General features: G+C 39.4%; 2 protein-coding genes and 1 non-coding gene across 7 annotated transcripts in view; 1 reads left to right on the forward strand and 2 right to left on the reverse strand.

The window, feature by feature from the left end:
• The window catches only part of LOC123257503, a 34,045-nt gene that overhangs the window by 8,970 nt on the left and 339 nt on the right, over positions 1-24,736 (forward strand). Inside the window, exons 3-5 of the mRNA XM_044716791.1 lie at positions 5,991-6,176; positions 14,848-14,932; positions 24,677-24,725. Of these exons, the coding sequence (XP_044572726.1) occupies positions 5,991-6,176; positions 14,848-14,932; positions 24,677-24,725 (320 nt within the window). The remainder of the gene's footprint in view (positions 1-5,990; positions 6,177-14,847; positions 14,933-24,676; positions 24,726-24,736) is intronic.
• On the reverse strand, positions 17-9,211 carry LOC6504659 (clumping factor A). Of its 5 annotated transcripts, XM_044716785.1 has the most exons (7): positions 8,966-9,211; positions 6,521-8,490; positions 6,317-6,465; positions 987-1,057; positions 785-928; positions 505-658; positions 17-454 (listed from the first exon to the last, which is right to left on the reverse strand). In XM_044716785.1, the coding sequence occupies exons 2-3, from the start codon at positions 8,324-8,326 to the stop codon at positions 6,334-6,336; spliced, it is 1,938 nt and encodes a 645-aa protein (XP_044572720.1). In that variant the 5' UTR covers positions 8,327-8,490; positions 8,966-9,211; the 3' UTR covers positions 17-454; positions 505-658; positions 785-928; positions 987-1,057; positions 6,317-6,333. The 5 variants fall into 5 exon arrangements, with proteins under 5 accessions (XP_044572720.1, XP_044572722.1, XP_044572721.1 ...); XM_044716787.1 differs by having other exon boundaries at positions 17-730; XM_044716786.1 differs by having other exon boundaries at positions 17-928.
• On the reverse strand, positions 9,958-10,029 carry Trnap-cgg. The gene has a single exon. It is a non-coding gene; the product is annotated as a tRNA-Pro (tRNA).

The raw sequence follows: 24,736 nt of genomic DNA on the forward strand, positions 1-24,736 counted from the left end.
AAATTACTCATACGCATTGTTGGCCGAAAAAAAACAAAAACAAAAATTTTTATTACAATGTTACAGACAGATTGTATCTTTTATGTAGTCTTGGTCCACCCTAGCGTACAAAACAGATCTGCGGTTCTTTCTTTCTTTCAGCCAGCCAGCACACACCAGTCGCTCTCTCTCTCTCTTTCTCGCTTTGCACGCATGTTGACCTTGACTGTGACTTTCATAAAATTGGTTGCCTTTGTTGTTGTTGCTGTTGTTGTTGGTGTTCTGCTGCTGCTGCTCTTGAGCTTTTCCATTGTTGGCATTTATTTAGTCGCTTATGAACTTAATTTTGTTTTTGCATACAAGCTCACATATATGGAGCATATAAGTAAGGTGTACACTGTACACGCACTTCTTCCGTTATACGCCTCTTTCTTGGCCTTATCTTTCAGGTGATTTCAGGTGATATTCCTGCCAACTTTGAAAAAAAATGTCAACTTTCAGTTGAAATTGGATTCAAGTACTTACCAATGAAATAATTCTTATTTTTATGTATTAAGTATATGAATTATGTTAAAAATAATATTGAAAACTTGAATTTGGAAGGGATTTGCCAATTTCCAGTAGGGTATCTATCATAAGTATCTGGTATCTTGCGCCAAAGATAGTTTTAGTAGAGAATCTATTCATAAAGTTAATATATCTTTTATTCTTTGTAGGATAACTCATAAATAGGGGGTTTCTGTTTTCATTTCTGCTTTTTGGCTTTAAATTTGTATTAAAAAGTACAGAAAATTGAACTACTTACCTGTAAAATATGTAATATATATATTAAAGTAGAATTTCTTTATAAATGTAATCAATATCCGGTTTCTACCATCAAAGTTAATTACTTAAAATTTAAGAGTTGTTCGCACTTAACCACAGACTAAATCTCAAATATGTGTAATTCCTAAAATATAATAAATTATTTTGATTATTAATTAAATTTATTTAAAAGAAAAACTTACCATGTAATGCCAATATAATTTTTCTTGGTAGAGTTGAAAGTAATAAACCATAAAAATAATAAATAAAGAATCTGTAAATAGAAAGGTAATAGCTTATTTCATTGATTACCGGTAATCAGTAGTTTTGTAGCTTCAACTTGCTAATTGTTCAGTTACTCTTACTATCCCACACACTATCTTACCTCTCCCCACACTCACACACACACACACACACACACACACATACAAACACCTAGATTTCGGCAAGAGAGGAAAAAAAAAGAGATTTCTGTTGCGGCGCTTTCTATGCGAAAGTTCAGTGAACTTGCCCTCCAAAAAAAATGAAATAAAAGCAAATGAACGGAAAACAGAAAAAAAAGGTGCCGGAGCGAAATTGCTAATAAGATGGAGCGTGTGCGAGAGAGATGGGTGCGCACTATAGATGGCCGGGTAGGTAGGTAGGTGGGTGGGTGGTTGGTTGGTCGGTTGGTGGCGAGTGGGTAGCGGGGGGGATGGAGAGGGACGGCCAACGCATTTGCTCAGCGGCGCGCATCAATTTCGAGTTCAATGTCAAACCACAAAAACGACAACAGCGCGGCCGACGCTGACGTTGACGTCGATGCTGACGCAGCCTGCCAAGACAAAGACGCTGACAAAGAGGGGGTGGTGGTGGGTGGTGGGCATTGGCCGCCTGTCAAAGAAAATACATTTTTTGGCTTCCGTGTTGGAATATTCACGAAAAGAAATTCAAAATTTCATGTAAAATATTTAAAAAATATATAATTTTTGGCTAAATATTACATGTAAGGTGTTGCTGTGGATTGTATCTTACAGATTGTGGCAAAAAAAAAGAGAAAGAGGAAGAGGGAAAAAGCATCAGCGGCAGAAGCAGAAAGCAGAGCCACCAGCTGCGACGCTGACGTTAACATTGCCCGGAGGGCGTTAAACTTCACGGTCATGGCTTTTTCCTTCTTATTCTCTCCCACTCGCCGCCCCCCTTCCGCCACCACTCTCTCTCTCTCCACCTCTCCACCACCACCTCCTCCTTCTCTCTTTCTCTCTTGTGATTGATAGCCCCCCCCCCCAAGCAACGTGACGCATTGCTGACCGCTACGCACTCGCACTCTCCTAGATTCTCCTCCCACTTCTCCTCCCCACTCCCACTATAGCCCTATCTCCCTCCCGCACTTGCCGAAGAAGGCGAATGACCGATAAAAGCTAACCACGCGCCAATCATTCGACTGATAAACAGGCAGAACAGAAAAAAAAAGTCAAAGAAAGGGAGGGAGTACTAAGGAGAAATGGGGGTGGGGTAAGCAGACAGGCCAAGTTTTGTTGCCTAGAGAGATTAAACCGAAAAATATTAAGTACTTGAGTGAGTTTTCATAGAATTTGGGCGAAGAAAGGAATAAGAAACAAAATTGTAACTTCAGCCACTAAGTAGGCAACAAAAATTGTCGTTGCTCTCTCTCTTTACAAGTGCTAGCGAAGTAACGGGTATCTATTGTCTCTCTTACTCCCCATTCTCTTTAAATAGAACCAAATCCAAAACTAGGCTCAATTTAATTGAAATTTTTAATATTTCGCATATGAATGTGGATAATTTTTTACAAGTATGTGTGTATGCATTGCAGACTGCATTCAGATACACTGGATGGTGCACTGGATTGGGTTGCAGTTGCATAGTTTGCCATATCTGGAGGGAGGGGTGGAAAAAGCAGAAAAGCAGGGCTGACCGACCGGTCGAGCATTCAACCCTAACCTCAGACAATGTTGAACTATGCACCAATACACAAGCACAGACATGAACACAGACAGTGTGCATCAACGGCAGAAGTAGCAGCCCTACATTTGCTTTCGCTAAAAAAAAAAAAATATTAAAAAAAATTCTAAATGGGAATACAAAAGAGAGAACTACACAGGAAACAAATAATTTCAGTTATTTAAATAAATTATTTTTAAGAGAATATTACTATATACTAATACTATAAAAAGTATGCTACAAAAAAAAAATTATTAAATATTTATTAATAATATTCTTTTTTTTTTTAAATTCTCCTAAATTACAATTCTTTCCAACATCATAATCCCAATAAATGTAAAAAAAAAACCCAATTCCCCTGTAAGAACTCAAAACAAAAAAAAAAAGGTGGTTGGCAACCCTTGAGGGAGTGGGGGTAGCAGAGGTGCAAAAAGGAAACGGCAATCGGGAATGCCCTGTTGCCACATTACGTCACGAAAGAACGAGAGGGAGCAGGCCAGCATGAGCTAAGCGAAAGGCCAACGACCAGCACACATTTCGAACCGCATCCAAGGGATGGGAGGGGGAGGGGGGCAGCAGAGAACGACGGCTGGCAGCCAGGAAGGACATCGAACGGGTGGGAGGGGAGGGGAGGGGACCGAGAACAGGAGCAGTATAGGCGACCCTCGTCAACAGACAAGGGCCAGGGCCCTACAGCGGGAAAGAACAGGGACGAGAGGGTGCGAGCGAGATAGGTAGCGAGTTCAACAACCTTCGGCGACCCTGAGAAGAGGTCAGCAACCCTACAGCTAAAGTTGTGCAAGTGTGCGTTTGTGTGTGTGTTGTAGGACCTAAAGAGCAGGCAGCCAACTCTCTCTCTCTCTCTTTTACTTTCTGTTACTCTCTTTGGCAAACACGGAAGGGAAGTTTAACATTAGGGTGGTGCTTATATTAGAAATGAGTTATTAATTTTACAAATTATATACATATATATAATTTAATAAATCAATTATTTAACTTATCATATATATATATTTTTTATTTTTATTTCAATATTTTTTTTTTTTTACAATATTTATTTATTATTTTTAATAACCTAGGGACTACCCTATTTAAGTCAAAGAGAAAAAATACCACTGGGGGTAGGCAAACTTTGAATGCGTTTGTTTTTTGCCGGTCGTTGCCCGAGAACGTCAACGTCAACGTCAGCGTCGGAGTCAGCGTCAGCTGTAGTAGCTAGCGTCGCTGCCAGCGCAGCCCCAACTTTGGGGTCGTTGGTGGTCGTTATCCTATATACCGAGAAAAATCTATTTTTATTTGCATGGCAGTCTTTGGCTTTTGCTGCCAGTTGCCAGTGCTGCTAGTGTTTTTGGAGGAAATGTTTCCCCATAGACCAGGGGGTGGTGTGGGGCTGATGGTAGACTGGGTAGACTGGGTGGGGGGGTGTTATTGACATGGCCCACAGGATGAACCTGCCCTCGGCCAACTGTTGTTGGGGCGGTTTTAATTAGCAGGGCTTACAAACATGACTTTTTAAACGACCATCAGAGAGAAAATGCATTAAAGTTGTGGAATTTATGAAATATAATCGAATGAGGGTTTAAAAGGTGGTTTTCAGTAATTGCAGGGCTAATAATATTAATAATATAATATTTGAGATACAATTTAAAATGCATTTTAGGGCTATTTTAGCTTTAAGATGAAAGTTACAAAGAAAACTATAGAGTTTAGTTCTATAGGATCCTGAGAGCTATAGTATATGATGTAGTATTTGGATTGTGTATTATATAATCCACAGATTTTGAAAGTTACTATTATTAATTACTATAAATACAAACTACTTGTAAAACAATTACATTTTTAATAGTTTTATTTTACAAGAAATCCATAAGATACTAGAATAATTACTTCATTTAAGTTTTATAATATAATATAAAAATAGTTTCTATTATATAGTTTTATAAATTTCTTAAAATAATAATCCCATAATATTTCTATTTGATTTTCTTTTTTTTTGTCATTGAATTGAGAATAAGGTCGTAAATTGTTATTAATTTAAATTGGGTTTAAGGGTTTAATATATGAACTAGTTTTAATATTTTTTAATCAATTAATTCATAATCATGTAATTTTTATTTAATTTGTTCCCCAAACACTCTAAAAGTGAGGTAGGTTCTGCTTCTGTTCCACAAATTGTGGCAAGTTGAAAAGTATCTTGTAACTGAATCTGCAATGCAGCTGCTCTGCTTCTGCCCCCTTTTAGCTGGAAATCTGCTAATCTGTCTTGCTCCCTCTTTCACTCCCCCTTTCTTTTTTTCCCCCTACCATCTACCTAATATTTTTTCAATTTTTTTTTTTCATTCCGTCTGCGATCGCCAGACTTTGCAGTTAATTTTGTTGTTTTGTTTTTGTTTTTATTTTTATTTTGCTACTTCTGGCTACTGCTTCTTCTTTTTCCTATTGGACCCTCCTCTCTGCATTGCGTTACATATTCTTCCGCATTTTTGCAGTTGCAACGAAGAGAGCGAGATGTGGAGAGAGAGAGAGAGAGAGAGAGAGAGAGATGGGGAAAGAGAGCGATAGAAAGCAATGACCCGTGTGGTGGGAAAAAAAAGAAAAATATAAGGGGCAATAGTGGGGCGGGGTCGTTGCCACAAGAGTGGGTGGAAAGGATGTACAAGTGGGCGGTGGTGCAACTACAATAACAAAACAAAAACAAAAAATACCAACAACAACAACAAAGTATGACATTCCATGACTAACGAAAACCAAACACAAACACCAAGAACAACAAATAACAAAAACAAAAACAAACGCAACATAATCAAATCTAGGAAGAGGAAGACGCGGTGTCCATGAAACGTACTTTGTTGACCTTTCGCTGCCACAGCGCTGTAAGCAGCGCTGCTTTCTGCTTCTGCTTCTTCTGTTGCACATTGGCGCGTCGGGGTTATTGAAACAGTTTGACACACAAAATGCAGGCGAAAGAGAGTCGCCACTCACCATAAGAGTGCTGCTAAAGAGAGCCAGGGAGAGTGGAACTCTCTCTTTGAAGAGAACTAACCTAAGAGCGAATACTCTTAAGCTAGCGCCATCTATGCTCTTAAAAAGGTACCATACAAGTTAACTATAAAGTGGCGCCATCTGTGTGTAGCTTTTGGGTGGAAAGCAATCTCTCGGATTAAGTCAAGACGCAAACCTAAGCTACTAATAATTATTTAATTCTTAAATTAAAATTAAACTATAATTAAAATTAATCAAATTTTTTTTGTTTTCTATTACAGCCACCAACAATTTGTGCATTTAAAAGGTCAAAGTGTCAATAAGAATATTGACAGCTTTGTTTCAGACATTTTCAATCGATCGGATATAGCTGACAGAAGATCGACTATAAACCCGACAGCAAATAAAAAAGTTCGAACTAAAGACAGATTCAAGATTGGCAGTAACAATAGCGAGAAAACTAAGGGGTAAGTTACAAAAAATATATATATTTTTTAAAGAGGTTTTATATGTTGGTTCGGTTAATGGAGAAAGCTTTAAGTTAAGAAATCCACCAGGATTTGGCGGGGTTTATAATTTTAATTTAAAAACTGATATTTAAACTCACCGAAAATATTTATGTAATTAGATTGATGTTTCTTGATTTTCTTTTTGCTCCTTTTCTTTAAAAAACTTATCGATATGGGCCGCAAGTCCTATATAAATCGCTTTTGTCGCCTCAGAGGGTTCATAAAATTTCAAGAACTTATGGCCATCCTAAATAATTAAAAGATAAAATATATATAATATTTATGTTAAATATAATACTCACATTTTCAAAATGCATAATCTTCCTGGGATCACGTCCCTCCACCTTGCAATAGATTCTATATGCCCGTAAGATACATCTAAGTCCCTGGTACATCGAAAAGCCCAATTCTACGATGAAGATCACTTGCAACAGGACCGTGAGGAAGATGACGCATCTGAGATAGTGGTATGACTGGGTAGTTTCCAACACGAGATAGTTGTATGCGATACAATTGTCTCTTACGTATCGGAAGAAGTCCCCAATCACACGACGCATGTACGGGATCATGCAGATCGAGTAGACATTGGTATTGACGTGTACCACCATGAGAGTGCCATCGGAACGGGGAATCTTAATGCCATTATATACCGGTGACAGCATCTTCATAATGGCGAACATGGGCAGGATAGCTGCCAGGATGGATCGGATCAGGATATGATAGAAGTTGGACTGCCAGCTCAGTGCTATGACACGGCGTTTCATGAAATGGAAGGTCGATGTCTGTTTCCAGTTGATGGGAAACTCGAATATCGGACCCATTTCCATGGACAGAGGCAGCCAGACCAGGGAGAGGAACAGCAGTATCTTGAACAGCAATGTGGGACGAGTTCTGCTATTGGTGGACAGTTCATTCAGACTTTTGGCCACGCCCGGTACAAGAAAATTCAAAGTCCTCCCAGTACGGCGTAGAGTCGTGGACAGCTTCGGTTTATCTTCTTGATCATGTTCAGAGGAACCGTAGAATAGTAGTGGAGAGGGGAACCAATTGGCCTTTTTAGTGGCAGTATTAGTGACAGGATTAGTAGCTGTATTAGTGGCTGTGTTATCAGTCTTAGTATCTGTATTAGTGTCAGGATTAGTGTCAGTATTAGTGTCAGTATTAGTGACAACATCTGTCCCACAGATCTCAGATTCATCGCTTGAGGCATCGGTGACATGAACACCAAGTTCTTCCCCGTTTATGGGTTTCTTTTCCAGGGGGAGTTCATCCCCGTTTACGGTTATATCGTCTGCCAGATTATCATCATCGGATGTAGGTTCATTCTCGTATGGAAGTACATTCTCGTAAGGAAGTTCATTCTCGTATGGAAGTTCATTTTCGTATGGAAGTTCATCAATTACTGGGAGTTTATCAAAGACTGGAAGTTCATCAAAGACTGGAAGTTCATCAACTACTGGAAGTTCATCAACGACTGGAAGTTCATCCTCAATTACAGTTTCATCCTCTACGGGTTGATCTTTGGCTTCATCTAACATGTATTCATTCTCGTATGGGCGTTCATTTTTAATGGAAAGTTCATCCCCGTTCACGGTTTCATCATCAGGTGTATAGTCATCATCAGGTGTATGGTCATCATCAGGTGTATAGTCATCATCAGGTGTATGGTCATCATCAGGTGTATAATCGTTATCGGAAGTGAAGTCATCATCGTAGTCACGATCATCCCTGTTGGCAGCCTCATAGTTAGCTGGAGGCTCAACATCGGATAGGAATTCGTCCTCTGATGAGTGTTTACGGAAGCCCGAAACTCTATCCCAGCTTGGTGTACCATTATCGGATGTGAAATCATCTCCGGATGGGGAGTCATTCCCAAAAACACTCTTGTTATCCTCTTGACCAATGTAATAGCCCTCGGCTGGGGGTTCACGTTCCGGTTCCGGTAGGTATTCATCCCTGTTAACGGTTTCATTATCGCCCGGGAATTTATCATCGAAATTAAGTTCTTTTCCATCAAAGTGTTCATTCTCGTTTGGTTCATTTTCGATTAGAGGTTCATCCTCGGCATAGCGTAAATTCTGGACATAATCCTGCATTTCTTTATCCATTTTTGATAATAGGCTAGTGCCTTCTACTAGTTAGTTTTTGCTTAAGGTAGTCCCTCCTACTGGGTAGTCTCTGATTAAAAGTTAGTACTTGCTACTAGGCAGTGCTGATGGGGAGGCGTTGAAAATCTGTGCCAACAACCTTCGTTTCACAAAGCAAATATCCACTGAAAGAAAGTCAAATATTGGAATCATATGTCAAAAAAAAATATGAAGCAAAAATCCCAGCTTACTTAACCCTTTTCCAACACTACACTCTAGAAAAAAAATATACAAACTTTACAACACTGAAGATTTGAAAAAACTTTTCTCTCGGTGATGACTTTGCACATAAATATGCAATGCCAGGAGGCGAGACGCCCCAAAGGACCTAAGAGTACCCCCCCACCCCCCAACCCTCCCTTCAGCACACTCTTCAAGCACACTCCAAAGTCCGTGACTTCGTAGCTCGGTGGCGGCGACGTCATTTTCCAAACCCCATCCCGCCCCCGGCCCGACCCCAGTCAACTTTTATGTAAGGGCAAACCGAAAACCACGTCCTGCCAACCGTTTCAGCCACGCAGGACTGTTCGGATGTCCTTGCAGTCTGCGAGTGCAACGAACGCTGCCCTTTAACCTACATACCACACGTTGCACACTCACCTGGGGGTTATATGGAGGGGGGAGGGGGTGCCTCCTCGGCTATAACTGCCTTTCGGTACACTTTTTTGTTTTTTTTTTACTATTCACTATTTATTCCCGTCACTAAACGCTTTTTTTTCACTTTACTTTTTTGAGTTTCGAACTTTTTATTTTTTTTTTTTTGCAGAAAAAAAAACTGAAAGAATTATTTGAAATAGCTGGGAGCTCCGATCTGAACAGGTTCTAGAACTGGAGTGAGGAGAAATTGTGGGGCACTGACACAGGCTGACACTGCCATCGAAAGGGGGGGTCGGCAGGGACTACTTGATGATGTTTGTTTTTCAAATTCAATAGCCCAGGAATTCTATGTTTTAGACTCTTTTTTTTATGGCTATGGTTTTATGGCTAAAATGGTAGATTTTATGGCCAAAAGAGTAGGAAAGGAGACAGAGGTTCTTCCATATTTATAAAATATAAATATTTATATAAAATATAAATCAATAAAAAATTAATATCAGTAATATCATAGCAATTCTATGTTTTAGACTCTTTTTTTTTTAATGGTATTTGCTCAAGGCCTGCAAGTTGGCGGTTTTATGGCTAAAATGGTAGATCTTATGGCCAAAAGAGTGAGGCAGGAGACAGAGGTTTTTCAATATTTATAAAATATAAATATTTATATAAAATATAAATTAATAAAAAAATTAATATCAGTAATATCATAGGAATTCTATGTTTTAGACTCTTTTTTTTGGTATTTTCCCAAGGCCTGCAAGTTGGCGGTTTTATGGCTAAAATGGTAGATCTTATGGCCAAAAGAGTGAGGCAGGAGATACAAAAAACCCTTTTTTTTTAATAAAAATTATGATATAAAGAGTAAAAAATTGTAATAAAAAATGATTTAAAGTTATAAAATATTATTTATTATTTAATTATAGTTAAAAATTAATGTAGAGCTAGAAAATTATAAATTTAAAATTATAAAAATTATAAAAAAAAGAACATTTCTCTTTGGGCTCGTCCGGGAGTTGAACCCGGGACCTCTCGCACCCGAAGCGAGAATCATACCCCTAGACCAACGAGCCTTTTAATCGATCTTACATAAGCCTTATCTATATTACCAGAATTAGTATCTTTATTACCAAAAATTACCAGATATTATTCCTCTTTAAAAGCCTTTTAAAAGGCTACCCAATTTAGTTCTATAATTCCATAAGGGAGAAATGCAATAAAAATTACAGAATAACACACACACACACACTGAGAGTATCTGTATCTGCATGCGCTTATTACGCCATCGAAAAAAAGCAACAAAAACAACAAGAGCAACAAAAGCAACTGCAGCTACGTCGCCGACTGAAATATCTTCATGTTTCATCGTCGCGTCGCTGTCGCCGTTTGCTGCTACCGCTGCCGCTGCCGCTGCCGTTGCCATATTTAGAGAGAGAGGAGGGAGAGTGAGGTGCTATAAGGGGTGGTGATAGTTGGCTTCTATTTACATTTGCAAGCTCCAAAGGCAAAGGCAGCCGCGCAATGCCTGCAGCACAGCCGGCAGCGACGTCGACGCGCGCAGACGAAAGCGAAAGGCCATTGTCCGGAATTTTGTTGACCCACTAAGGCAGAATGTAAAGTACGAGAGGCATGGCGGCGATAACGACAGCGACAGCGACAGCGACGGTGGGCGGTGGGAGGTGGGAGGTGATGGCGGCAGCAGCAGGCTACACTGTCATTGCCGTCAAAGAGAGCGAAAAAGCTCTACCGGAGAGCATCCAACTAAAAAGCTTTTCAGCTTGCTATTGTTGTTGTTTTTGTTTCTTTTGTTGCTAGTTCTGTCTGCGGTTCTGCTTTTGAAAGTTCAAATTTTTTTTTTTTTAGGCAGTCATAACAATATAACAACAGCAACAACAATGGCAGATCTAATGCCCTGCATTTGCTCAAGAGAGCAGAGAGAGAGAGAGAGCATAAGAGAGAGCACTGTTAGCTGACGGCGCAACTTGATGTCATTCACCTTTCGTGTCCGAGCATTCTGCTCTATGGCTCATTTTTAAAGCTCGGCTTAAAAGTCACATCTCTCTCTCTCGCTCTCTCTCCTCTCTCTGCGCCAACGACTTGACGCCTACACCTACAGCTTAGGGTTGACACGATTTAGAAATACCCTTTTTGGAAACTAGAGACTAGAAATGGTTAAAAATAACAAGAGCCTTAGGAAAGGGTATACAAAAAAAAAAAATGGAAAAGGAGGGAAAAGGGAAACAATAGAAAACGTAGCGAACTCGTCAAACTTTTTTTGATGAGCAATAAAATGTATTGATGTGCGAATGACTGACTGGCTGTCTCTCCCTCTCTATATGTGTGTGTGTCTGCTTGTTGGGTTTGTGTTTTTCGTTTTTGTTTTTACTTTCTCTTGGCAAATAGAAAATGAATTACATGGAAGGCAATTAGAAGAGCTGCCAGCTGCTATTAACAGTTACCTTTTTTTTTCCAAACAGATGTTTATACAATAAATAATTTGTAAATAATACAATAAAAAGAAAAAAAAGGTTTCAATAGAATAGAATAGTAATAGAATTTCAGAAACTTCCTTAAACAATATAATTACTCATACGCAATGTTGTCACTGAGATGCTAAGAGATTTTTAATACTTTTCCAACACTTTTCGTGTAAATTCTATAAATTACTCATACGCACTGTTGTCACTGAGATGCTAAGAGATCTAAATGATGATTTTTTACACTTTTCCAACACTTTTCGTGTAAAATCTCTAAATTACTCATACGCAGTGTTGCCCAAAGACCATATATAATCTTTATGATCATCTGGTTCTGGTTTCTAAATAATAATTTTTAATAGATACAATTTTTTTTTTTAATTATAGTTTTTTTTATAGTTCCTATGTTTCATTTCTCATACCGCTGTCATTAGAAAGTTTGCTCATGTCCCTTTTTTTTCTTCCTAAAAGGAAGTAACTACAAGCAAGTCCTTAAGTTGTGAATATTATAATGCACTCCTTATGCATGTGTGTGCATAATGCACTCGTGTGTGTGTGTGTGCTTTTGCATTCAAAGCGGTTCACTTTTGCATATTCATACACACAAACATACATGCATAGTTATAGTTGCGTGTGAATGATTCATGAGTTGCATTTAGGCAAACAAACTGCTTCTCTCTTCCGCCCACTTTACCCGCCACACCTCCCCGCCGTTTGCCGCTCTGCCGCCGCTCTTTCTGGCTTTTTGTTGGTAATGCTCTGTTGCACAGAAAGTTCAATTTACAAGCCCCCGCTTAACCCTTCTCACTGTCTGAGGTAACTTTGGCGAGCTTTAACCCAGTTTAAGGTCATTTCGAGTCAAAGACAAACAGCACTACAGCGGCTGCGGGAGAGGGCAAAAGAGAGTGTGGTGTGTGAGGTAAAGAGAGGGAGGTGCATGTGCATGTGTGTGTGTGTGTGTGCGTGGTCATCGTTTGGCATTTGTCAAGGACTTTACAAATAACGGAATTACAAGTCCGCAGAATCAAACAAGAAAGCAAAACAGAACAAAAATTTGAATCAAATTAGAAAAGAGAATTGTTAATTGTTAATTTTTTTTAACTTAAAAATAAGGTCTTGACATTGCAGGAGAACCCCTTCCTCCCCTCACACCCCTGTCTCTCTCTCTCTTATCGCCCCCATGAGCGGCTCTTATCGACACCATTTTGTTTTTGTACTTTTCGACATGCGACGACGCCGACAGCGACGCCAGCGTCTGTGATAATGAAATTGAAAATTTCATTGCTAATTGCGCTTAATATTTATAATTGACCTAAATACATTTTTGCGATTGGCATTGCCAAAACGGACAATACAAAAAAAAAAAATAACACAAAAAACGAGGCAAAAACAACAAAAGAAGAAAGCAGCAAAACATGCAAAGTGAGGAGTGAAAGAGAGGGATAATCCAGAGCACGACTTGTGTCTGTTGGAGGGAAAGGGACATAAAGGACGTGTAAATGGAGAGGAGGTGGGTGGTGGGGGCTAAAGAAGTCTAGACTGGCAGGCAGGCGGAAAATCCAATAAAACCCGTTACAAAAATGGGGGATCTGCCCAAAAAAAAAAAAGAAAATGGCAGTGTGGCAATGACATTTAATTGGAAACTATAAAGAAATTATTAATTTCTTCTACTCTTCGTTACTCTCTCCTTTCTTCCTTACACATGAAATTAAACCCTTTAAAAAAAAATAAGTAAAAATAATTAGAAACATGAAATCGAACTGCAACTGCAAAAAAAAAGTGTGTTCTAAATATACTCTCACACACACACACTCACACACACATACAATTGCATTATGACTCAAATGATTATTCACATACGTAATATGAGAGCTATACCCCCATCCCACTTGCACCTTCCCGCTCATATGCCAGACTGTTAATAGTCCTGCATCTCGCTCACTGAAATATTTAAAATGCAAACTTTTTTCCACCGCCTCTCGGCTCTCATCGCACCACCCCACCTCCAAGCCCCCCCCCCCCCCCCAGGGAAAACCAAATCAAAAACGAAACATAAAAAAAAAACTACAACAAAATGCTGAGCACCAGAAGAAGAAGCAGAAGAAGACGATGAAGAAGAAGCACACACAAAAAAGTAGGTGAAAGGTCTTCAACCTTTTTGCATGAAAACAAAAATTGTTCAAAGGGGCAAACGAATTGGCGTGGAAGGGTTGAGGTGGGTTGGAGGAGGTGGTGGTGGCATGCAATTCTAGCTGAAAAAAATAATGCCTAAAATAAAAAAAAAAAAAGAGAGAAAAAAAATCTGCCAGCAAGGCAATAAAATGCAAAACAAAAGTGAAAGAGTCAGCAGGGGGGTGCCCAAGGGGGGGGGGGGGGCGGACATAGAGGTGGGGCGATGAAAATGAGCTGAAAAGGCAACTCTACACGGGAAGAAATCTCTACAAAAATGATAAGCCAAGTTTCAAACCCTACAAAAAAACAAGGACTAAAGTGTAGTTTTATTATTTTGTTTAAATAATTTTTATTTAATTCATATAATTATTATTATTTTGTAGAGAATCAGAAAGGTGAAGTGTTTTGGGCAAGTGACCACCGACACAGCGAGCCACTGCATTTTAACTATTTTTAGACGTCCCAGTCGAGAACTTTGCAGCGCAAAGCACACTAACACAGTGATGGGATACAGCTATTATACACATACCGTTGCAACGCCTGGACTTGGACCTATCCCAATGGCCCAGCACTGTGGGGCAGGTTCAGTTTCGCCTTGTCTCGCCATTGCCTCCCATCTCGCCTCCCTCTCTTCTACCCGCCCTTGGTCTCGTATTCGTATTCGTAACATTTCGTATCGTTTCGTTTCGCTTCGTTTTGGTTCACTTGAGGTTGAAAAATTGCACAGATGCGCCAAAGTTCTCTTCTTTTTTTTTTCTCCTGTTATATTTTATATGGGAATTTTTTTTTTGCAACGAGAGAGCTTTTTTGCACTCATTCTCACCCCGCTCAGCGAGTGCATTTACTCTTTTTCTGGCCTAACTGTTCGGCTAAACTTTGTCCCTCACCGCGACCCTCAAAAGCTTATTCTTCTTTCGGCGCAGACAGACAGAGACATTGATTTCGAACGGTAAAAGTGTGAGGGGATGAGGGTATGTGTATGTGTGTGGGTGTGTGTGTGTGAGTGCATATGGTACATGTCCGATTGTAGATATAGGGGGTGGAATAAAAAATTGTTGGGGTTGGTCAGGATGAGACAGGTTTTTTTTTTTGTTATTATTCTTCTGATGAGGATCTCAGAGATTAAATATTAATCCTTAATAATTTTTAACACATAATTATTATAATTAATAACTTATTAATAAGTAATTTTATTTTTGATCATTTTTATTAATTAAAATATTTATTTATTTTATTTTTCAGACATTTCCATTTAAGTAGCACCCCAGACGTCATCACCTTTTTGTCGTCACCATTTGTTGCATCCTCCGCCGCCTTGGTAAATGCGGTAAGTATTTAAAAAAAATAATAAAAAAAACTATAAATTAAATAATAATTTGCATATCATCATTACAACATAGCAAACCCCCTCCCCCTCCCATCAATTGGAATTCGAGGCCCACAGGTTTCTAACTGTTATTGATTGGATCAATTTATTTGATTGATGGAATCAATTACATTTGCTATTTTTTTGACCACAAAATCACAGTTTTGATGGGTTGTTGGGTATTAAGCCATTAAGTTCAATAGCTCAAGTCAAATATACAAATTGAAGGATCAACTAAGCAAGTCCTTGTCCTAAAAAAAGGAACGGTGGCGTATACTTGATATTTTCCAAAAACCCATATTACGTATACGTAACGTATCTTAAGTTTAAGAAGACAAGAAAGTTAAATCGTAACAGAAAGTAAAGGTTCAGGATACACCACTGCGTATACTTAATATTTTCAAAAACCGTAACAGAAAGTAGAGTTTCACGATACACCACTGCGTATACTTAATATTTTTAAAATCAAATTACGTATACGTAACATATTTTACGTCTAAGAACACAAAAAATTTAAATCGTAACAGAAAGTAGAGTTTCAGGATACACCACTGCGACGCAGTGGCTGCGTGTACTTAATATTCTTAAAAATCACATTACGTATACGCAATATTTCTTCGAACCAAAAAAAAAGGAAAAAAGTTGCGTTTTAAAATCCAATTACCTTCCGAAATACCAAAATACCAGAAATATTGCTCAAAATCACATTACGTATACGTAGCATTTCAGAAAACTGTAAAAAGTCCTTGAGCAAGAAACCCATCGAGTCGAAGGTACTCATCGAAATCCTATTACGTGTATGTACGAATGAAGGTAAAAATCTTCATAAATGCAATTTTAACCTGTCACAGGTGTCCTGCATTGAAGTTCTTTTTCCTTTTCCTTTACTTTTTTACTTGTTTGTTTTTGCTTTTTGCTTTTTACTTTTCGAACAAGCAAAATCCCGTTACCAATTGCCCAGTTATCGATAAGGTGCAAGAGCAGCAGCCACAAAAAAATACAAGAAATAGAAGCAAAACGAAACAGAAATGTGAGGAAAAAAGGAAAACAACAAATGCACAAACACACATGGCGTGCCTGTGTCTGTGTGAGTGCAAAAACTGTGCCAATGCCCTGACAACGGCACAAGGTGATGATGCAAACTGCAGCCGGCTGCAGTCTCAGTCTCAGTCACAGTCGCTGTCGCTGCCGTCGCTGTCGCCGTCGCTGTCGCAGTCAGTGAGGCAGTGACGCCAATTGCCATGATGAAAGAGCCGGTGGCACAGTAGTCGCTTGTGGAGGGGGTCTGGAGGGGGGTGGGGCTTGGTGGTTTGGCGGTGCGGTGTTGTGGTGGTTGTCTGTGTGTGTGTGAGTGTGTGTGTGTGTGTATGTGTATTTTGTTGCACTGCTGCACAGACATTGGCGATGCGTTGGTGAACATGCAATGACGCGAATGACACAAACCAGAAACAGTTGTGGTTAAAAAATTATACACAAAATGTAATTAATTGTAAAAATAAAAATAAAAATATTATATTTTTATATATGAATTTTTTATTTAAATTTAAGTAGGCCACTCTATTTATTCTCCTCTCTAATAGGGATGGACCAATGACAATACTATCGAATTTTTCGTCTCTATCGATAAACAAGGCATGATCTAGCATGATCCTATTACCCTACCCCCTAGTGTCCACACAGACTTGTGTGTGTGTTTTTCGCCTGCAATCTGCGACTTGGCGAACAGGCGTTCCACGGAGGCGTAGCTGCCGAGTCGGTGGTTACACCACCCCCTCCCAGACACCACTGCTCTCCATCGCCACCCACCACCCACTCAGATTGTGGAGCATACCAGGAAGGCCGGGCCATGTCGAGGTCGGACCGTAACGGGGGGGGAGGGAGGGGGGATGGGGCAGGGTTGCCTCTGCTATTTGAGTATTTTGTTGCATGCAAACAAGGAAGTGAAAAAATTTCACGCTTTGCAAAGGAGAACAAATGCAAAGGCAAGACGAAAAGAAAAGGGGGGTTGGGGTTGGGGGGGCAGGTGTGTGGCAGGGTGGCACTAGCACTAGCAACTTGTAGTGTGGGACATAGTCGAGGGTCCGTAGGGAAGTGGATTTTTAAGTGTTTGACAGACCGACATATTCAACACTCCTTCAATGTTCCCCATTTTCTTTCAACTCCCACACACACTTCTGCCCTCTCGCTTCCCCCTTTTTTTTATGCCTCTTTTATATTCTTTTTTTTTTAACTTGGCTTAAAAAACTTGGACTTATGCAATGGAAAGTGGTTGAAACCAAAATCAATGTGAAGTCTTACCAACGAAGTGCGAAAAAAAATAACGATGGCAGTAACCTAGGAAGCTTGAGATGGGTTCGTGTTAGAGATCGTTTGAAATCGATAATTATCGATTAACTGATTCAATTTGAAACTCTGTAAATTAACTTATGTTTCATTAAGTTTCTTATTTATTTTTTTATATTTATAAAAAAAAAAACTATTACTATTCGATATATTTAGTCTCCCATATCTAATTCCCTTTTTAAAATGCAAATTTATTTTACAATTTTGCCGGAAAACTTCACTTCGTGTCACTTGTATCTGAAAACTCTTGTTTCTCTCCCCTCCCCATCCCCCTCCCCACGCCATTAACATTTTCCTGTATTTCTGTTGCGGCTATTTCGGATTTTCTCACGAACTGCATTCGTGAGGCGATTCAAATGGAATCGGTTCGAGTCGGGGAGCTCGATCGGGGCACTATCGGTATTTTCGCTTTTAGTTTCGGTGTTTTTTTGTTGGTTTTTTTTTTTGATTCGGGCGCCATTGACTTGTTGACCGAGCGACTTAGTGAGCATACAGATACAATGCATAGTTAGATACATATGTACATACATGAACGTGCATGCTTGTCTCTGTACAAATTTATGCATTCTGTGAGCGAAATCGAAAGTTCAATAAACTTTCACGTAATCTCTGGGTTGCACAAAATAAAAAAAAAAATAAATAAATAAAAATAAAAATAAAATGCATTGTTGATTTAGAAGCTTTTCCGATCAGATTTGAACTTTTTTAAGGCTATTAATATTTTTTAATATTATTTATTCAAATAATAGTATGATGTCTAAGGTTTCAACACTGCGTATACGTAATATTCATGTTTTGTGACAAAAAGAACTTTTAGAAACTTTTTTTTTTATATTAGCCACAGGGAGATGGTTAGTTTTTTTTTTTGATGGCAAAGAAAGTGAATTGGATAAAAAAAAAGGGCAAGTACCAGGGAAAGAAAGACAGGGAAAAAAAAGCTAAAATGAAATGAAATGAAAAGAAATTACATAAAAGTAACAACGAACTCTGTGCGCATGAACAAATCGCACAACAACAAAAACAACAACTAGTACAACAACAAAAACAACAAGGATGAAAGCAACATGGAATGCCAATGAACAAAAGCAACACCAACAGCAACAGCAACATACTGTATTAGAAGCAATGAAAGCCAGAAAGAGAAAGAGCTTAGGAGAGCGATCACTCAGTGAACTTGCATTATGCTGCGTTCTCCTTAGCTGCTTCCTCCCTCTCTTTTGCTCGGCTGTCATTTAATGACTATTTCCGTCTTTTTCTGATGGCTTTCACAACACTCACACACACACACACACACACTCATGATTCCCGTTCGCTTTGATGACTCCACTTGGCTTCTCTTCCTCTTCCTCTTTCACCGCCGCCGCCACCGCCGCCATCTTCTTTTCCCCACCGTCGCCGGTGACTTGGCTCTTTCTCGCTCTCGCTCTTGTGCCAGAAATTGGGTCAGCCATTGAACCCGTTGCGTTGACGCCGCCGTCGCTGCCGTTGACTTTGTTGCTGCTTCTGCCTCGGTCGCTGCTCTGCCAGCGTTAACGTTCTGCTGATGTTCTGCTGCCGCTTTGTTTTTGCTTTTTTTTTTTTTTGTTTTTCGGTTCAGCTTCCTACCAAGCACGTGTTCTTCCTCTTCTTAACCGTTGATCGGCTTAAAAGAAGAAAAAAAACAGCTGTGATCATTTCACTCTGCCTCTGTTTCTGTTTCTGTTTCACTTCCCAGCCAGTCTGTCCCTTTCTTTGCTCCACCTCTGCTCTCCTCCCTTTCTCCTCTCTTCTCCTCCTGCCACCAAAACGGCATCTTAAGGTTATGGTCAACTCGTAATGACCGTCACCGTCCGAAATTTTTTGACCCCTGCCCTAGCCGAAAACAAAAAAAAATATATAAAATAAAAAAGAGCAAAAAGTAAACAACAAAAAAAAAAAACCGAAAAATTTCACTTTCACATCAATTATGTACGCTGTAAGCCCCCCGCCAGACAGGCAATTCAAAAAAAAAATGTGTTTTTGTTTCTGGTGTTGTACTGTACTTGACGATCGGCAATAAAATTCACGAAACACATCCCCCACATTAAGTTCCATTAAATTAAATGATTTTATTTGCCATTTTGTTGCATTAGTTTTATAATTAAACCAATTTATAACGGTATTTCTCGTTAAAAATAAAAGGGAAGTCCCTTCAATGATATTCCATTTTTTTCGATTTTCTTGCAATTTCTTTGAAATAAGTAGGGTTTTTTGGTAAGATCTTCTTCGACCAGCCACTTGGTGTCAACGAACGTTTAATGGCCCAACAACAACAACAACAACTATAACTGGTCGCCCTTTTTTTTTTTGCAACAACAACAAGAAAAGACAGATAACCAAAAACTGGTAGACGACCAAAATGTCAAGGGAAAGAGAGAGAGAGAGAGAGAGAGACACAGCTCAGGAAGAGAAGGAAGAAGAGAAAAAGGGGGGCTTGGTGAAAGGTAGGGGGTCAAACCCCGGCTTTGCATACTCTTTCCAGGGTTGCCAAAGAGAGTTAAGTACATTTTATAACAGTAATTACTAGGAGAAGATAAGGACAATAGGAAAATGAAATAAATTAACAGTTACTTCTCCTTGATTATTTTAGTTATTCTGTTTAAGATAGAGTATCTAAATTTTAAACTTTAAGATTGTCTTTTTTATGATGGGCTGTCTTTTTGGTAACCTCCCCCCTTCCTCCTTTTCTCTTTAACATCTGTTTTGGGGGGCTCTCTCCCCGCCCCCACCCAGCTACCTCGACGTAAAAAAGAGACACAAACCGGTTACAGTTACAGTTCAAACATCTTTGTTTTTTTTTCGGGGGTCAAGCCCAAGCTCACACACTCACACACTCACACACACACACACACGTGTTTGAACATGACTTGCCACACCTTCAGGCTGCTGGATGCGCCCCTTCCCCCCACCCCCTCCTGCATCATTTCTTCACTTCCTCCAGCCTTATCTGCATTTCTCCGATTCTCTGTTTCTGTCACCCCCCTCCTAGCGCTTTCTCCCTTTCTCTTTCTGACATTTTCCTCTTTTTTTCTCGCTGTCATTCTGACGCCCTTTATTTATATTTTTTTTTTGGCTTTTTTTTTTTTTTGGTAGCTTAATTTTTAGTGCGTTGTTGTTTCTCCAGAAAATAAACTTGAACTTGCCCGTTCACTTTTACTCCAAAAAAAGAGTTGTAAGAGTGTGTGTGTGTGTGAGTGTGTGTGTTGGTGTTGGTGAGTGAGTGTTATTGTTTCCCATAGGCATTTATGGTCCCCTCCTTGGAAATACAGCTTTAACAGATGCTTCGACTTGATTACTAAACTGATGAGTCTTCTCTCTCTGGTTTTTGATTTTTTTTTTGATTTTTTTTTTTGGACTCATCATGGCGGTTGATCATGAAAATTTTCAATTCAAGTTTAGGTGAAATTTAATGCGTCACCAAAAAAAAAAACAAAAAAAAAATAAGCGGAAGAAAGAGATATAGGAAGAAAGGGGGAAAAAGAAATGGGCAAGTCAAGATCACAGCATGGAAAGTTTTTCAATTATTTTTTGGAAATAAACAGGTGTTTTTTTTTCATTTCTTATATTATTTATGAGTTTTCTAAAAAATAAAAAAAAGACTTCTTTTCATTAATTTGCTTGGCGCCCCTCTGTTTTTATAGAGTTGCCACCCACTTGTAAAGTAGTATGTGGCATATGCCGCCTCCTTCCTCGTAGCCTGTGGTGTCTGCACAATTTTACATTTGTTGCAATTTGTTCGGTTTCTGTTTCCTCCTCCTCCTCCTGCAGGCCTTTTGCTACATCATGTTGCACCACTTATGCCCTCTTGCCTCCAAACTCCTTACATCACCTACTTCACTGATTCCCCAACCCCTTACCTAACCCCTTCTTTCATCCATTCCTCATGCCTCCCAACCCCTTACTTCATCAATTCCCCACCGCTTCCCCTTTTAGGAATATATATGGCCAGCGAAAGTTTACTGGGACTATGACCGCTTAGAATGTCTACACAAATACACCCACACAACACACACACACACTAACACACATGTGGAGGAAGCAGAGTCTGGAACTTGAAAGCACAATTTTGTGTTGTTTTTTGTGCCCCCAACATTTGGATGCCCCATAGAAGTGTCTGCCAGCTGAATGGCAGTGGCAGTTGCGTTGCCACCAATCCACCCACCCCCTTCCTTCACCCCCTGGATACACATGTGTGTGTGCGTGTGTGCTTATCTCAGAGTCGTTGCCTTGAATGTAGGGCAGTAGTCGGCACTCGACAGTTGCAGTTGCTGCTGTTTCTGTAGCTGTTGTTGCAGTTGCAGACAGAGGGCAATGCAATGCAATGCACAGGCCCCAGACACACACACACACACACAACAAATACTTGTAAACAAGTAGTCCCCCTAGCCCCCTAATCATAACATAAATATATAATGATGGTACTTGATTATACCCTACAAGGGGTTTTCTTATTAAAACACTACAAATTTCATTTAAAAATTTTTACTAATTTTTAAATATATATATACTTAAATATAAATATTATTTTTAATAGGTATAAATTTATAAGAATTAATCCCATTTAAGAGGTATCTTATTTACAGGGTATAGTAATAGGTTAAATCTATTAAGTTTCCTTTTTAATTTTTTATTACATTGTCCACAAATATAAAGGCACTGATAAAGTTGATAAGCAAGTCCATTGTTAGAAATAAAAAAAAAAAAAAAAAAAATATATATAGAAAGAGAGAGTAAAAAAACAGGACAAGATAAAAGAAAATGAAGTGCAATGGCGTGACTACTAAGCTTAAATGTAAATATTACTTAGATAACAGCATTAAAGGTTTTTTTTTATCTCGAAAACAAAGTTGCATTTGAGTACTCAAATAGTGGCCTGGTCACATTATTTATAGAGCTGTCATCATTACGCACCGTATGACCCAACTGTACTCTACTTTGTTAGCTGTCAAGGAGCTTATGCATGTACATTTCCCCAATGGCTTTTCACTTAATTTTCTTTTTTTTTTCAACATTTTTTATACTCTTTTTTTTATATAATTGGTTCGAACCATAAATTCTAAGGTCTTCTTCTTCTTAATCATATTATTTTCTCTTCTTCTTCTTGTTTATGGTGGTCTGTTTTTAAGGGGGAGGGCTGCAGTTTAAAAATACAAAATTAATGGAGAAAAGAAAAGCACTTCGAACTGCATCGAGCCACATAAATAACAAGCGCCAAAAACTATTTTCAACCCCACTGTAGAAGAGTGGGAGTGGAGAGGCAGAGGAAGAAGTAGCCACAAGAAAGAGAAGACATAGGAGAAGAAAGAGAGAGGCATGGAAATAAAGTCATCGCCGTCTGTGTAAATAAGGCATCAAGAATTGGGTTAAAAGTTTATAGAGCAATGCGGTGATTTGTCTCTCTATCTCTATTTTCTACTTCTAGCTTCCATGCTTCCTCTTATCCTCTGCTTCTTCTTCTTCCTGTGCTTAAGTGTCTCTGTGTGTGTGTGTGTTTGTGTGTGTGTGTCATATCAGCATTTGAAGTAGTTACATGGTCAAAGGCTGCGCCAGTTTCTTTTTCTTTATTTTTTGTTGTTGTTGCTGTCGCCCCTCGACAAGTCAACGTGCTCCATATGCCACCTGACACCCACACCCCCACCCCCACCCTCTCTTCCACCTGGCCATTTGCTTCAATTCAACTCACAGCAGGTTACAAACAAACAAACAAACAAAAAAACATACAAACAAACAGGAAAGCAGGAAGAATGTGGCTCTGTTTTATGCCAAAGAGGCAAGGGGGTAGAGGGTGGTGGTGAAGAATAGGGAGTTACACGGGCTAATTCCGAAAACAGAGCCAAAAAACTAACAAAAAAAAAACAAAAAGGAAGAAGACCAACAGAAGTTGAATGGGAAGAGGAGACAATGCAGAAGCCGTCAGAAGACGGAAGAAGTCAGATAGAACGGTAAACTAACCCAGATCCTGAAACTACAAGGATTTGAGGAGGGCACTGTAAGAAAAAGTGCTTAACTTTTAATTATTATTAATTTATTATTTATAAGAGATGGGTTTTTAAACTTAAAAATATATAAAAAGTCCCTAAAATAGAAAGAAAACTATTAAAACCCGGAAATAAGACCACCCAAAAAACTATGCTTCTAAAATTGTACATCCCAAAAGATACAGTTAGCCATAAGGAAGAGAGAGGATCAAACAGATGGCCAAAAAAAGAAGAAAAAAAAAATTAAACTCATAACCATAACCATATTCTACACATGGTAGAGTTAAGGAATTTTTGATGAACTCTCCACAGACACACACACTCTCTCTCACACACACACACATACTTACACCCATCCACCCACAAAAAAAAAAGAAAAGAAAAGAAAAATACATCAATAGAAAATGCAAGTGGCTGTAGGTGAAAGAATAAGAAGCAGAAAAAGAACAGGAGACGGGGTGGGGATGGGGGTGGACAGCATAAAGGAGAAGAAACCGAACGAGAAGAAAAGAAAAACAAACACAAATAGGTACAGGCAACTAACAAAAAAAAAAAATAAAAAATAAAAATGGAGAACTGTAATAGAAGCCAAAAGCACAGCAGCAGGGAACAAAAAAAAAAAAAAACAATATCTGAGGAAAATAATAACAACGTGCAAATGAAAAGAGTGACGGCAGTGGCAGTGTTAAGGGGGCGGAAGAGGAGGAGGGGAGGCATACGGGAGAAAAGCCATCGACAGAGAGAGAGAGAGGGCGAGGGAGAGAGAGAGAGAACTGCAGTGGGTCAAAGACCTGTAGGAGGTCGTTTTAGCCGTTGCAGTGGCAATAGGCAACGTACAATACCATGGCAAAAGCACACAGCATGTACTATGCCATGTTGTTTTTGTTATTGCTGCGATGGCGGCAGATAGTGCACAAGCACACTCACACACACACACACACATACACGCTAGGAGAGAGAATATATGCTCTATTGAATAACCGAGCGACGTCAGCAGCGCTGCATTTGCAGAGGGAGAAAGAGATAGGGAACGAGCTGTCAACGTAAACAGCTGGCTTGCATTAGATGAGAGTGGGAGAGCGTAAGCTTTATGGCTCCACCAAAAAAGCTCTCTCTCTCTCTCTCTCGCTTGCAGCTGCAGCAGCAGCTCCCCCATTTTGGCTGCTTCTTCCTTCCACATAAACCCGAAGGCGAGAGCACGAAACGAAAAACGAAATCAAGAGTGAAATGCAATTCTAGACGAGAGAGTGAGGGAGTGAGAGTGGGTGGGTGGGCAGTATGAAACTGGGGGAAATTACTGTAAGGCACGTAAACATGCATTTCCAAAACTGACTGAAGCTGACTGTCTCTTTCCTTCTCATTGCAGACATGCCAGGCGGAGGAAGGACAAAGTTCAGCAGGATCACACAAAACAGGTGAGTTGCGA

This window comes from Drosophila ananassae, chromosome XL (assembly GCF_017639315.1).
Source record: "Drosophila ananassae strain 14024-0371.13 chromosome XL, ASM1763931v2, whole genome shotgun sequence".
Classification (NCBI taxonomy): domain Eukaryota; kingdom Metazoa; phylum Arthropoda; class Insecta; order Diptera; family Drosophilidae; genus Drosophila; species Drosophila ananassae.

What these genes read in the sequence shown, in the direction of transcription:
- LOC6504659 (XM_044716785.1), bottom strand. Translation starts at nt 8,326, where the DNA reads ATGGATAAAGAAATGCAGGATTATGTCCAGAATTTACGCTATGCCGAG. An exon ending in AGATTATGCATTTTGAAAAT is followed by an intron (nt 6,466 to 6,520) that starts GTGAGTATTATA and finishes TTAATTATTTAG; the next exon opens with GATGGCCATAAGTTCTTGAA.